The sequence below is a fragment of the Eucyclogobius newberryi genome, unplaced genomic scaffold (assembly GCF_026437365.1).
Source record: "Eucyclogobius newberryi isolate DKJ021-1_F unplaced genomic scaffold, fEucNew1.0.hap1 SCAF_5, whole genome shotgun sequence".
NCBI lineage: Eukaryota > Metazoa > Chordata > Actinopteri > Gobiiformes > Gobiidae > Eucyclogobius > Eucyclogobius newberryi.
In genome coordinates this window covers 34,556,118-34,570,467 of record NW_027316167.1, presented here as the reverse complement: position 1 = coordinate 34,570,467, position 14,350 = coordinate 34,556,118, and the positions used below count along the sequence as shown (strand labels likewise).

General features: G+C 38.8%; 1 protein-coding gene across 1 annotated transcript; it reads left to right on the top strand.

Annotated features, from left to right (window-relative positions):
* The first annotated feature begins 2,716 nt into the window (after positions 1-2,716).
* gabarapl2 (GABA(A) receptor-associated protein like 2) lies at positions 2,717-13,987 on the top strand. Its single transcript, XM_072465284.1, has 4 exons — positions 2,717-2,962; positions 6,943-6,998; positions 11,296-11,468; positions 13,673-13,987. The coding sequence occupies exons 1-4, from the start codon at positions 2,929-2,931 to the stop codon at positions 13,761-13,763; spliced, it is 354 nt and encodes a 117-aa protein (XP_072321385.1). The 5' UTR covers positions 2,717-2,928; the 3' UTR covers positions 13,764-13,987.
* Positions 13,988-14,350: the final 363 nt, after the last annotated feature.

The following is a 14,350-nucleotide window of genomic DNA, read 5'->3' as shown; positions in this document are numbered from 1 at the left end:
ACAACTTTTTTTCTATTTTGAAGCTATAAACGGGTTGACTTTTTCTTATTTTCAGTAAAACCAGATATATTAAGCTTGTTCCATTGGAAAGCTTATTTTAACACTGTCAACATATACTCAGAAAAACTTAAACTTATTTTTTAAAGCACTTATTACGATTTGTAGCTCTTAATATTAGTTATTTATTACTTAAGTCACAAATATTGGACTGAAAATCTTTGTTGACCTCATATTGTTATTTAGTCTTACCATATCTTTATTTTATTGTGGAAATATATAAAAAAAACACCTACAGCCCATCTTTTATGTTACAGAAAAGCACAGTATAAAAGTAAATACACTAATCCCCTGTGTTTAAAGGCAAACGTTTTGTACTTCAATGGTTAAGTCAAATTTAAAACAGCTCTGATTGTGTGTAAAGTAAGGAACAATATTCTTTGTATGTTCAAATGTTTCATTTTTAAAAAGTCAAAGTAAGAACAGTTTGGAGGAAGTGGAGGAAGTTTAAAATTTTGAAAATGTTAATCTTCTAAAAGACAAAAAAGTGCAAACATGTTGAAAGATGTTAATGAATTGTTATAAAAAAAATTAATAATTACAATATTTTTATTATAGAAATTGTAGTGTATTTGTAATGATTCTTTTAAATTATTATTTTGTTTTGTCTAATTTCTGATTTGGTTTGTAATGTGACAAAAATGTACGTTTTAGTTGTGTCTTGAAGCTTAACATTTGAAGACAAAAGAATAACGTGTAGTTAAAATGTGAAGTGGGAGTAGGATTTAATAAGCCTCCTCCTTTTTACTTCTTAAATGTGTTTATTAACAATTCAAATTGTATGTTTTTTTTCTTCTCCTTTTCCCCTTTTTAAATATTAAAAAATAGTAAAGTAAAACAAAACAGAAAGTACTATGTTTGACCTTGAAATCCGTCAGAATTGAAGTAGACAATGAGAGATCAAGTGTTATTACTCTTTTCTGGTATTTAATTTGAAACTATAACATATATTTAATGTACATTTTGTTCGTTGTAAGCTGTAATATAATATTGTTCATTGTAAGCCGACATAATATTGTCAAAATCTCGATAACGATAGTCAGGCAATATTATGTCAATGCAACAGAACGTCTTTAAAAGTGTTTAATTATCAGATGTGAAATACCTGTACAATTAATCTAAAAAATGCTGAAATAAACTTTAACCTTTTAAATTGCTTTAATTCCTCATTCGAGTGTTCCGTTGTAGAAAAAGCTTCTGTTGTAGTCATCTGGACACTTCAAGATGAAACGCCCCGCCCACCGGGTGGAGCCTCCTGATCAAAGTCTGTCCTGTTTTTCTATTTGTTGTACAGCTTTAGGTTCCACTGAAACTCATCGTTCCATTAGACTAATAATTACTAACAGGATGACATTTTCAAATTTTAACATCAGCAATATTTCTTTACAATAGTACAATAATGAAATAAAAACAATCGTACTTGTCCTAGGTTTTTCGTCCGATCGAGCTCAGAACAACACTTTTTGCATCTAGAGACATTGAAATTTAATTAAAAAAAAAAAAATTGACATTCTTTACGGTCTCTGCGTAACACGCCCTCAAAAATGTCTTAATTTCCTGTTTTTTCAAGGACAAGTCACGCCTAATGGAATTGATCTACGGAGCTCATATTTCACTCACTAATGTGTTTTTATGGTCTGATTGGAAATAATTAATACCCATGTAACAAATTTACTCTACAGCGCCCCCTACCCATTGTGTGAAAAACTCAACATTGTCTGATTTGTTTGAAACTCATGGATTATATTCTCCTCGAGACGCCATGAAAAAGTGCATTATAGATATTGTGTATTTTTCACTTTTGGCCAGCAGAGGCGACTCTGGTATTTTTGACCCCCCGAACATCAATGAAAAGTCCCGGGTCACCGAGGCTCTCTCTCTTTCTCCCTGCTCAGGTCTGCGTTCAGCACGATCTTGCAATTTGTCAGGACAAACAACTATTTGCGTCGCAAACTACACAATCATCAACTGTGAATTACTGAGCATCGTTTGGTACGCGGCAAAACGCAGCAGAAAACATGGACAGGCGGGAAGGCGATCGCGCGGGAGGCGAGAGCGATCATCACCGCTTTAATTGCATTTTGATATCGTATTGCACTGATATCTCTTAAAAACACAATCTTACCACCAATATATTTACCAAATCTTATAAAAAAAATTACAGGCTAAACCCAGAGCCGTCTCTAGACACCAGGGGCCATGAGGCTAAAGTGGGTCACGGATCAATTGCTGTCTCGCATCTATGTTGCACTTTAACTCTGTGTTCAAATAAATAACATACATAAAAAAATAAAAATACAATAAACACATTGATTACTTTATTTGTATTAGTCTAATTATAACTATTGTGCAATTTAGCAAAAAATAATAGATGATAAAATACATAAAAATAACAGTAGTCAAGAGTTTAGTACAGCCACATTACACCGATATTACACCGATATTACACTGACACCATTTCACACCGTTCACATAAAACTTGGCGCAGGCGCAGTAGGGGTGTCAAAACTTTTTTTTTTTCTTTAAATCAACACATTTCGCCGTAAAGTTTGAATAAACAACAAACGCGTGCGTTCTCAAACACACACCGACCAAACGAGTCAAAAACAAACGTCTCGCTCGAACACAACAGACATTTTAGGACTTTTTATCAGACGTCAAAAGTGGTACGGTCCGACAGTGACGTGATGTCGCGGAGGCAGGGCTCAGCTGTTTGTTGTTTTCGTGATCCGTAGTCGTCGCCCCGTCGCGTTTTCGGAAGGAGAAACAAATAACGGCTTTTCCGACGTTACGGTTCCGACAACACCGCCTTTTGTCGCGTTCACGAAGCGTTCCGAGTCACACACTGCGAGCGACACAAGCCCCGCGATCATGAAATGGATGTTCAAAGAAGATCACTCCTTAGGTAAGACGACGATGGAGCTGCTTTGACTAAAAATACGACGTGCACATTTCAACATCGGCCCGTGCAATTCTGACATCGAACCCGAAAACGTACGGGCCGTTCCCGAATGTGTCGCCGGGACGCGGTGTTTTTGCACATTTCTCGTTGTTTGTTTTGTTTGTTTTTCTGGCCTGTCCTTCATCGCGTTTTGTTTTGGGCTCGTCGTCTCGTTTCGACGGGACGGAGCTCGCCTCACGTTAAATAATCAGATGAATAAACCTTGTGCATTCGCTGTCAGTCGTTATTATGTTGTTATTATTATTATGAAATGCGCGATTGTGATGCGGTTAAGCGGAAATCCAGTGCATTTGTGTCGCTAATCGCTAAAGAAGTGGTCGATATATTGGCATAAAGCAGCTAAGCCTCTTCTCCGGGTTTGTTCACGGTCATTACAGCGTTATTAAAGTGTTGATCGTGAAATGTTACGTGCTAATAACTGCGTAATAATCATAATAATCTTGTGTTGCAGTCTGGGTCCAAAATAAAGGCCTTGGCGTCTCCATAAAGTTGTTTTGGTGAAGGCCCGGAAGCCTCCACCTAAAATGTACTGCTCGTGTTCTTTAACATCACTGCATTGATTTATAAAGTCTTACATTACGATTGACTATTTAGTGACAAATATGTACTTAATAATGCCCTAAATATTCACAGAAGATGCCAATGTGAGCTCTATTTGGCTAGAAACACTGCTCAATTGTTGATGTTTGCCTTTTTACTTGCCTTTTATTGCTACTTTTAGCCTACTTATAATGCTACTACAGGGATGTAACGATATCCAAGCTTCAGTACGATATTATCACGATATACGATATTTACAACTGCGCTCGAAATGTCACTCTTTTTTTTTATTTCAAAATGCCTTGATCTGACTTTTAATACAAAGCATTGCTGCCATTTTACAAATAATTAAGGTATAAAAGTGTCATTGAGTATTCCAACACTAACTAGAGCTGAAATGGAGCAAAGGATCATGGTCTATGTAGTTCCCTCAGTTTTTGGCCTTATACGCAACAAAATATGCATCTAAGTAAAGAAGCTTGTAACTGGATATATTGTTACAGCCCACGATGTTATTGTGAGACTTTGACAATACAATATCGCAATATTTAGGTTATTTTATTCTGTTGTTTCGTCACTACTACTAGGGTTGTTAAAAGTATCAAAAATCAGATGTTATTGAGACTAAAACTATACTCAATTGAGCAAATATCGATTGAAAAATAAATAAATAGACAAACAGGACAGAATTGGACCTTTCCTGAAGTTTAGCTGAACTAGTTTTAGACCACATCGTGATATAATGAAAATGCAATTATTTTGTGTTGAAAATGACAGTCTAAAATATTCTTTTAATAGTCATAGTGGTATCAGGTGTCTATTCAGGTTTAACAAGTGTATCAAGTTTGTCATTTTAGTCTTGTGAAAACTCTATCACTTCCACTTTCTCAAAACATTTTGGTAAACGTGATAAATAAATATGTGATACAATTTAACATAAAATGACTTAATAATGGACTAACTATTCCCAAAATATGTTAATTTATGATCAATTAATTTTGAAACACTTTAACTGTCGATGTTTTAATTTTACAACTACTACTACCTCCGTCGTCCTTCCATGATATACCACTAACATTTACTTAATGGTAAATTAAAGCCCAATAAAAGAATACTTGACCATCTCACATACCTATAATTGGACAGTAGATCAAATCTAATATCATATTTATATGGTTAGAGTAACAGCATTCTCAGTAAAACTCTTTTGTAAGAGCATTAAAACAGGTGCTTTAAATCCTTTAAATGAGAGAAAAAGAACAATTAATACCGTTTACAGTGTGATTCCTGGTCTGGTCGTGGATTACTGTTTATGTGAATTTGGCAGTAAACAAGCCACTCTTTGTCATGTATTTGACCTCTTTTGTTGACTTGGGCATGGCTATCGAGTTTAAGCCCTCAGCCAATCAGAGTCTTCAGGGAAAAGCCCAAACACAAAGGATCATGGGACAGGTGCGTTTGAAAAACAGGATTCCACCTTTATTTACTTTGAAGACTAAAACAGTGGACAGTTTATATGGAAACACAAGATCATGTTTGTTTAAAACTATGGCAACTGCTTGTCTCCATGGAGATGTTAGCTGGAATGTTCCGCAGTATAAATCTGTCTGGCACATATTCAGTTACAGGTGTTTTTATTGGGCACAAATAGTTTAGATAACAAAACAAAAACACACAGATCTGTAACTTGGCAGTGCAATAATATCTCCATGGAAACAAGCAGAAAAGTTACGCAGTGCACATTTACGTCGATGCACCTTTCCTTTTATGATAATTAAATCATGAAATCATACTAAATTTAAAGAAATACACAGATACATAATATATTCATTGTTTTGTTTAATTGTTGTCTTATTCTATCAATTTTTGATTTATTTTTTACAAATTACTCCCCGTAACTGCAAAAGGGCTGCAACGATAAAGTCAACTATAAGAATAATAATAATCGATAACACACTTTATTCATAAATATTCTTTGTCTAGAAGCCTTCAGTCGCATATTACAACCTTTATTTGCTCGTTAATGTATTCAAAGTCTTAAAAGTAATAGTTTGATGAGTCGAACACTAAAATCCTTGTTAGTTGCAGTTGTATTAACCATTGTCCAAACGGCACAAATAGCTACATATATAGTACACCTTTACTGTAATATTTACTACTTTTACTTGAAAGTCCTGGCTGTGTTTCAGTGGGAACAAGAGGCAACGCTAGAAAAAAAATAAAATTAAACGATAAATGCAGGAGTTCAGGGCAACAGCTGAACCAGTGTCATTAAGCTACATCGAAATATGGTCGGAATAGTTGGATTCATTCAGTTGTTTTGTTTTCATTCTGCCAACGTTGCACAAGTGATATATTTTCCTCGCAGCAGCACTTTAAGCGGAGTCCTGTGTCTGTATCGACGCCGGTGCATTAGCCGGAGTCTGGTGTTTTCTGTGGGAGGAGTGGCTCTGATCCGGCGAGCTGCAGGAACACAGGACACTTACCATCGATCCTGTCCATCCCGCGCCCTCTTCCCTCGCTCTCTCCTGGGTCCCGTCAATGTGTGTGTGTGTCTGTGTGTGTGTGTGTGTGTGTGTGTGTGTTTGTCTGTGTCTGTGTGTGTGTGTGTGTGTGTGTGTGGTGTGTCTGTGTGTGTGTGTGTGTGTGTCTGTGTATGTCTGTGTGTGTGTGTGTGTGTGTCTGTGTATGTCTGTGTGTGTGTGTGTGTGTGTGTGTCTGTGTATGTCTGTGTGTGTGTGTGTGTGTGTGTGTCTATGTGGGTGTGTATGTCTGTGTCTGTCTGTGTATGTGTGTGTGTGTGTGTGTGTGTGTCTGTGTGTGTGTGTCTATGTGGGTGTGTATGTCTGTGTCTGTCTGTGTATGTGTGTGTGTGTGTGTGTGTGTGTCTGTGTGTGTGTGTGTCTATGTGTGTGTGTGTGTGTGTGTGTGTGTGTGTCTGTGTGTCTAAGTATGTGTGTCTATGTGTGTCTGTGTATGTCTGTGTATGTGTGTGTATGTGTGTCTATGTGTGTCTGTGTGTGTGTGTGTCTGTCTGTGTGTGTGTGTGTGTGTGTGTCTATGTGTGTGTGTGTGTGTGTGTGTGTCTGTCTGTGTGTCTGTGTATGTCTGTGTATGTGTGTCTATGTGTGTCTGTTTATGTCTGTCTGTGTCTCTGTGTATGTCTGTCTGTGTGTGTGTGTGTGTGTGTGTGTGTGTGTGTGTGTGTCTGTGTGTGTCTGTGTATGTGTGTCTATGTGTGTCTGTGTATGTCTGTCTGTGTGTGTGTGTGTGTCTGTCTGTCTGTCTGTCTGTCTGTGCGTGCGTGTGCGCGTGCGTGTGCGCGTAGAGCTGAAAGGGCCCGGTCTGACTTCAACCCTGTCTTTGTTTTTGTGTCTTGGCAGAACATCGGTGCATAGAGTCGGCGAAGATACGGAACAAATACCCTGATCGCGTCCCAGTGAGTATGACGCTGTTCAATGACACTACATCTGCGACTGTTCATATATTAGAACACGTTGTGCTCGATTCTTGACTTTTCTTTGACTATGACCATGGACTATTCAAAGGTTGTTGTTGTTGTTGTTGTTGTTGTGTTTGGAATTCAGTTTGTACCTCCAAGATTTCCATATTCATTAAATGCCACATTAAGTCATTTCAATCTACAGACCAAATAAGTGAGACTAAATGTAAAGTGCTTGTTGACTGTTTATGTTACTTTGTCCTTCAGAAAGTTTGAAGTGAATGAAAGTGAATTAAGGATTTCACTGTGGTGTCAATAATTGTGAAGAAAATAGGGTTTGTCACATTGATCCTAACACAAAACTTTGTTGTACTTTGTAAACTTGTTTCTCTGTTTCCAGGTGATCGTGGAGCACTTTGTAAACTTGTTTCTCTGTTTCCAGGTGATCGTGGAGAACTTTGTAAACTTGTTTCTCTGTGTGTTTTCAGGTGATCGTGGAGCACTTTGTAAACTTGTTTCTCTGTGTGTTTTCAGGTGATCGTGGAGCACTTTGTAAACTTGTTTCTCTGTTTCCAGGTGATCGTGGAGCACTTTGTAAACTTGTTTCTCTGTTTCCTGGTGATCGTGGAGCACTTTGTAAACTTGTTTCTTTGTGTGTTTCCAGGTGATCGTGGAGCACTTTGTAAACTTGTTTCTCTGTGTGTTTTCAGGTGATCGTGGAGCACTTTGTAAACTTGTTTCTCTGTGTGTTTCCAGGTGATCGTGGAGCACTTTGTAAACTTGTTTCTCTGTTTTCAGGTGATCGTGGAGCACTTTGTAAACTTGTTTCTCTGTGTGTTTTCAGGTGATCGTGGAGCACTTTGTAAACTTGTTTCTCTGTGTGTTTCCAGGTGATCGTGGAGCACTTTGTAAACTTGTTTCTCTGTTTTCAGGTGATCGTGGAGCACTTTGTAAACTTGTTTCTCTGTGTTTTTTCAGGTGATCGTGGAGCACTTTGTAAACTTGTTTCTTTGTGTGTTTTCAGGTGATCGTGGAGCACTTTGTAAACTTGTTTCTCTGTGTGTTTTCAGGTGATTGTGGAGCACTTTGTAAACTTGTTTCTCTGTGTGTTTTCAGGTGATCGTGGAGCACTTTGTAAACTTGTTTCTCTGTGTGTTTTCAGGTGATCGTGGAGCACTTTGTAAACTTGTTTCTCTGTTTCCAGGTGATCGTGGAGCACTTTGTAAACTTGTTTCTCTGTTTCCTGGTGATCGTGGAGCACTTTGTAAACTTGTTTCTTTGTGTGTTTCCAGGTGATCGTGGAGCACTTTGTAAACTTGTTTCTCTGTGTGTTTTCAGGTGATCGTGGAGCACTTTGTAAACTTGTTTCTCTGTGTGTTTCCAGGTGATTGTGGAGCACTTTGTAAACTTGTTTCTCTGTTTTCAGGTGATCGTGGAGCACTTTGTAAACTTGTTTCTCTGTTTTCAGGTGATCGTGGAGCACTTTGTAAACTTGTTTCTCTGTGTTTTTTCAGGTGATCGTGGAGCACTTTGTAAACTTGTTTCTTTGTGTGTTTCCAGGTGATCGTGGAGCACTTTGTAAACTTGTTTCTTTGTGTGTTTCCAGGTGATCGTGGAGAACTTTGTAAACTTGTTTCTCTGTGTGTTTCCAGGTGATCGTGGAGCACTTTGTAAACTTGTTTCTCTGTGTGCATCCAGGTGATCGTGGAGCACTTTGTAAACTTGTTTCTCTGTGTGTTTTCAGGTGATCGTGGAGCACTTTGTAAACTTGTTTCTCTGTGTGTTTCCAGGTGATCGTGGAGCACTTTGTAAACTTGTTTCTCTGTTTCCAGGTGATCGTGGAGCACTTTGTAAACTTGTTTCTCTGTGTGTTTTCAGGTGATCGTGGAGCACTTTGTAAACTTGTTTCTCTGTGTGTTTTCAGGTGATCGTGGAGCACTTTGTAAACTTGTTTCTCTGTTTTTAGGTGATCATGGAGCACTTTGTAAACTTGTTTCTCTGTGTGTTTTCAGGTGATCGTGGAGCACTTTGTAAACTTGTTTCTCTGTGTGTTTCCAGGTGATCGTGGAGAACTTTGTAAACTTGTTTCTCTGTGTGTTTGCAGGTGATCGTGGAGCACTTTGTAAACTTGTTTCTCTGTGTGTTTGCAGGTGATCGTGGAGCACTTTGTAAACTTGTTTCTCTGTGTGTTTTCAGGTGATTGTGGAGCACTTTGTAAACTTGTTTCTCTGTGTGTTTCCAGGTGATCGTGGAGCACTTTGTAAACTTGTTTCTCTGTGTGTTTTCAGGTGATCGTGGAGCACTTTGTAAACTTGTTTCTTTGTGTGTTTCCAGGTGATCGTGGAGAACTTTGTAAACTTGTTTCTCTGTGTGTTTCCAGGTGATCGTGGAGCACTTTGTAAACTTGTTTCTCTGTGTGCATCCAGGTGATCGTGGAGCACTTTGTAAACTTGTTTCTCTGTGTGTTTTCAGGTGATCGTGGAGCACTTTGTAAACTTGTTTCTCTGTGTGTTTCCAGGTGATCGTGGAGCACTTTGTAAACTTGTTTCTCTGTTTCCAGGTGATCGTGGAGCACTTTGTAAACTTGTTTCTCTGTGTGTTTTCAGGTGATCGTGGAGCACTTTGTAAACTTGTTTCTCTGTGTGTTTTCAGGTGATCGTGGAGCACTTTGTAAACTTGTTTCTCTGTTTTTAGGTGATCATGGAGCACTTTGTAAACTTGTTTCTCTGTGTGTTTTCAGGTGATCGTGGAGCACTTTGTAAACTTGTTTCTCTGTGTGTTTCCAGGTGATCGTGGAGAACTTTGTAAACTTGTTTCTCTGTGTGTTTGCAGGTGATCGTGGAGCACTTTGTAAACTTGTTTCTCTGTGTGTTTCCAGGTGATCGTGGAGCACTTTGTAAACTTGTTTCTCTGTGTGTTTTCAGGTGATTGTGGAGCACTTTGTAAACTTGTTTCTCTGTGTGTTTCCAGGTGATCGTGGAGCACTTTGTAAACTTGTTTCTCTGTGTGTTTTCAGGTGATCGTGGAGCACTTTGTAAACTTGTTTCTCTGTGTGTTTTCAGGTGATTGTGGAGCACTTTGTAAACTTGTTTCTCTGTTTCCAGGTGATCGTGGAGCACTTTGTAAACTTGTTTCTTTGTGTGTTTCCAGGTGATCGTGGAGCACTTTGTAAACTTGTTTCTTTGTGTGTTTCCAGGTGATCGTGGAGCACTTTGTAAACTTGTTTCTTTGTGTGTTTCCAGGTGATCGTGGAGCACTTTGTAAACTTGTTTCTCTGTGTGTTTTTTCAGGTGATCGTGGAGCACTTTGTAAACTTGTTTTTCTGTGTATTTTCAGGTGATCGTGGAGCACTTTGTAAACTTGTTTCTCTGTTTCCAGGTGATCGTGGAGCACTTTGTAAACTTGTTTCTCTGTTTCCAGGTGATCGTGGAGCACTTTGTATACTTGTTTCTCTGTGTGTTTCCAGGTGATCGTGGAGCACTTTGTAAACTTGTTTCTCTGTGTGTTTCCAGGTGATCGTGGAGCACTTTGTAAACTTGTTTCTCTGTGTGTTTCCAGGTGATCGTGGAGCACTTTGTAAACTTGTTTCTCTGTGTGTTTCCAGGTGATCGTGGAGCACTTTGTAAACTTGTTTCGTTGTGTGTTTCCAGGTGATCGTGGAGCACTTTGTAAACTTGTTTCTTTGTGTGTTTCCAGGTGATCGTGGAGAACTTTGTAAACTTGTTTCTCTGTGTGTTTCCAGGTGATCGTGGAGCACTTTGTAAACTTGTTTCTCTGTGTGTTTCCAGGTGATCGTGGAGCACTTTGTAAACTTGTTTCTCTGTGTGTTTTCAGGTGATCGTGGAGCACTTTGTAAACTTGTTTCTCTGTGTGTTTTCAGGTGATTGTGGAGCACTTTGTAAACTTGTTTCTCTGTGTGTTTCCAGGTGATCGTGGAGCACTTTGTAAACTTGTTTCTCTGTGTGTTTCCAGGTGATCGTGGAGCACTTTGTAAACTTGTTTCTCTGTGTGTTTTCAGGTGATCGTGGAGCACTTTGTAAACTTGTTTCTCTGTGTGTTTCCAGGTGATCGTGGAGCACTTTGTAAACTTGTTTCTCTGTGTGTTTGCAGGTGATCGTGGAGCACTTTGTAAACTTGTTTCTCTGTGTGTTTTCAGGTGATCGTGGAGCACTTTGTAAACTTGTTTCTCTGTGTGTTTGCAGGTGATCGTGGAGCACTTTGTAAACTTGTTTCTCTGTGTGTTTTCAGGTGATCGTGGAGCACTTTGTAAACTTGTTTCTCTGTGTGTTTGCAGGTGATCGTGGAGAAGGTGTGTGGCTCTCAGATCGTGGACATAGACAAGCGGAAGTACCTGGTGCCGTCGGACATCACTGTGGCTCAGTTCATGTGGATCATCAGGAAGAGGATCCAGCTGCCGTCAGAGAAGGCCATCTTCCTGTTTGTGGACAAGACAGTGCCCCAGTCCAGGTCAGCCAAAGCCCCTACATTTAAACTAGTTCTATAAACGCATAGTGGGTCAGTGTACCATCTGCTCTCCAACCACCACCAGTTATTCACTCTCATAAAAACCGACAGCGGAGTGACGTGAAGACTGCTTTATCATCTATGCCAACATAAATCTATTTTTAAATGTATTTTATTCCTGTTTTATTTTCAATCGCTGTGTCCCTGTTTACTTTACTATAACATCGTTCCCCCATCAAAAAAATACTTGTATTTAGCTTCACGTTTGTTTCATTAATCCTGTTTAGTAAGTCCTCTCCCTCCGAGTCTCAGAAAAACGCTCTCTTGTGCCGTTTTTAAGTCCATAAATCATCACAGACTCAAATCACCTTCATTACAACTGTGTGCTCACATTAGCATGTCGGGGCAAGATAGCTTTTGTTTGATTTTCCCTTTGTAGTTCACTCTTCTGCCAGTAGATGGAGCGTTAACACAAACCTAAACGAGGGAAAGCCTTGCTCGATTTTCACTACTTGTACATTATTCTCAGTTCTTCATTGATTTCAAGATGGTGCCCTGGTGTTTTGGTTATTATTCATTGTTGAATGTTGCACCTTAACGCCAAAGCAAGTTCCTAGTTTTTTTAATCCTGTTCATTAACAATGGCGATAAACATGATTTCTGATTCTGATTCTAATCTATGAAACGCCAAAGAAAAGGTCCGAGAGCGAGTTTAAAGGACTAACAATATCAATACCATTAATGCATACTAGGTGTCCTTTAACCTGGTAAACCACAAACATGAGCATTAATCTATAGTAGACACCTTCCACAGGCCCCTGAAAACATCTGATATTTAGTATGGACTAGCCCAATGTCCCCCATTTCTACTAAGGAACCAAGTATAAGTTTGTATCAGATCAAATTAAATTACACGTGTTACATATATAGAGATTAACAGGTAGAAATCAACATATGATGGTAGAAATAATATTCAGGTCTAGACTCTTGGGACTCTTTAACTGTGTATTTAACCTCATTTAAATGGTCCTGATTTCACAAGCCTCCAACTCTTTGCAAACTAAGAATAACATCATTTTTGGAGGTTTCCTGAACATCTTAACATGACACTTTAAGCTGTTGCAAGATTTAACTTCACAAACTCAAAAAACTGTTTACCACTGGTTTATTGGACCAATCAGGTGTTAGCGTGGCAGAGAGTGGGCGGGTTTTAGACAACTAGTTTATTTAACAGAGTCCAAAAGTGTGTATTCGTCTACTTTGTAATATAAATCCCGAAGAAAAAGAAAATGACTGCCAGCTAAGAAGGTCCAGATTGTTCTGTGAATTGATAATGGTGATTATTGAGGTCACATAATAGTTGTACTGAACTAACAACTGAAAATGATGTACATTGTAAATGCAAAAACAGTAATTTCAATCCAATCCAATAAAATAATAAATAAAGGGATTTTTTTTTCTCTGGCTGTTTATGTTGATTAATCATTAAAAAAGTTTGGTTTGATAAAGCTGGTCACAGACAAGAGCAAGTGTAATCTTATTAGACTTATACTAACTGGTTTCCCCTGCCTCTTTACAATGCATTGCTTCTTTGAGAGCTGTAGTTCACCATCAAACCTCCTCACATTGTGTCATCGTGTAGTAAAGAGCAGTGGGCGTGTATCGGGGTGAATCTGGAGAGACTGTGGCAGGAGAATAAAAAGACCCAAACTATGAATCACTCTAAATACAACTTCCGGCGGTTTAATGAGAAGGAAACAGTTATAATGTAGTCATAAGCTCCTAAAGTAGGAAAGAAACACTCTGCTTTCATAACCTAAATAACAAACATTTTGGAAGCGATAGAAATCTAATATAAATGTCCCAAGCCCTTTTAAAGGTGTGGAGGATCATCAGAGCTATTATTTGAATGATTCACTTTATCTTCATGTATGAAAATGCAGCTCTCTGTGAAAATACTATAGAAAATAGTGTGAAAATCCTCTGTCCTCTGTAGAGACATAACTTAAAGTGGAAAAATAAGGCATTTTGTGTTCTGTGACTAAATACAAGTACCAACACTGTGAGCAGATGTATGATCCTTGTCAGATTAGCGGTTCATATTTCAGACTTGACTCAAATATTAATGCTCCTGGACGTTTTTTAAAAGTGCACCGTGAACTTGAATATTTAGTGTTTTGATCTGATATTCCTCTCGTCTCTGGCAGCATCACGATGGGGCAGCTGTACGAGAAGGAGAAGGACGAGGACGGCTTTTTATACGTGGCGTACAGCGGAGAAAACACTTTTGGATTTTAAACAACGAGACGCCATTTTGTTTCTCTCCGTCACCCTCCCACAGAGGAAGTCCCATCCAAAACCGCTCGCCCACAGAGGAAGTCCCATCCAAAACCGCTCGCCCACAGAGGAAGTCCCATCAAAAACCGCTCGCCCACAGAGGAAGTCCCATCCAAAACCGCTCGCCCACAGAGGAAGTCCCATCCAAAACCGCTCGCCCACAGAGGAAGTCCCATCCAAGACCAGGCCTGGATGGATCCTAGAAAGCTTAAGACTGAGTGTGATTGCCCTGTTTGCACCGTTCTGTCCTATTCTAGTGAGTTTCGTTGATTTTTGAGTTTTTGTGAAAAGATATTTAGCGTTTTAGACTATTTGTTTTTCACAGTTTGATTTTATTTTATTTCTTGCTTTAGTTGTGGTTTGAAAACAATATTTAAAGGATTTTAATTTAAATACTTGAAGGTTGAGGTAGCTGGATGACCTAACCAATAAAAATGAATATTACACTGCCTGTTGTGTTGTGCTTCTTCTGTGTCGTTTAAGTCTGTTTCAGGACTTGGTTTAGACCTGGTTTAATTCAGTTAAGAGAATATTTGATGAACAACAGG

Coding starts and splice junctions, on each gene's coding strand:
- gabarapl2 (XM_072465284.1), top strand. CDS start 2,929: ATGAAATGGATGTTCAAAGAAGATCACTCCTTAG. Junction 2,963..6,942: donor CAAAGAAGATCACTCCTTAG/GTAAGACGACGA, acceptor GTGTCTTGGCAG/AACATCGGTGCATAGAGTCG. Junction 11,469..13,672: donor AAGACAGTGCCCCAGTCCAG/GTCAGCCAAAGC, acceptor CGTCTCTGGCAG/CATCACGATGGGGCAGCTGT.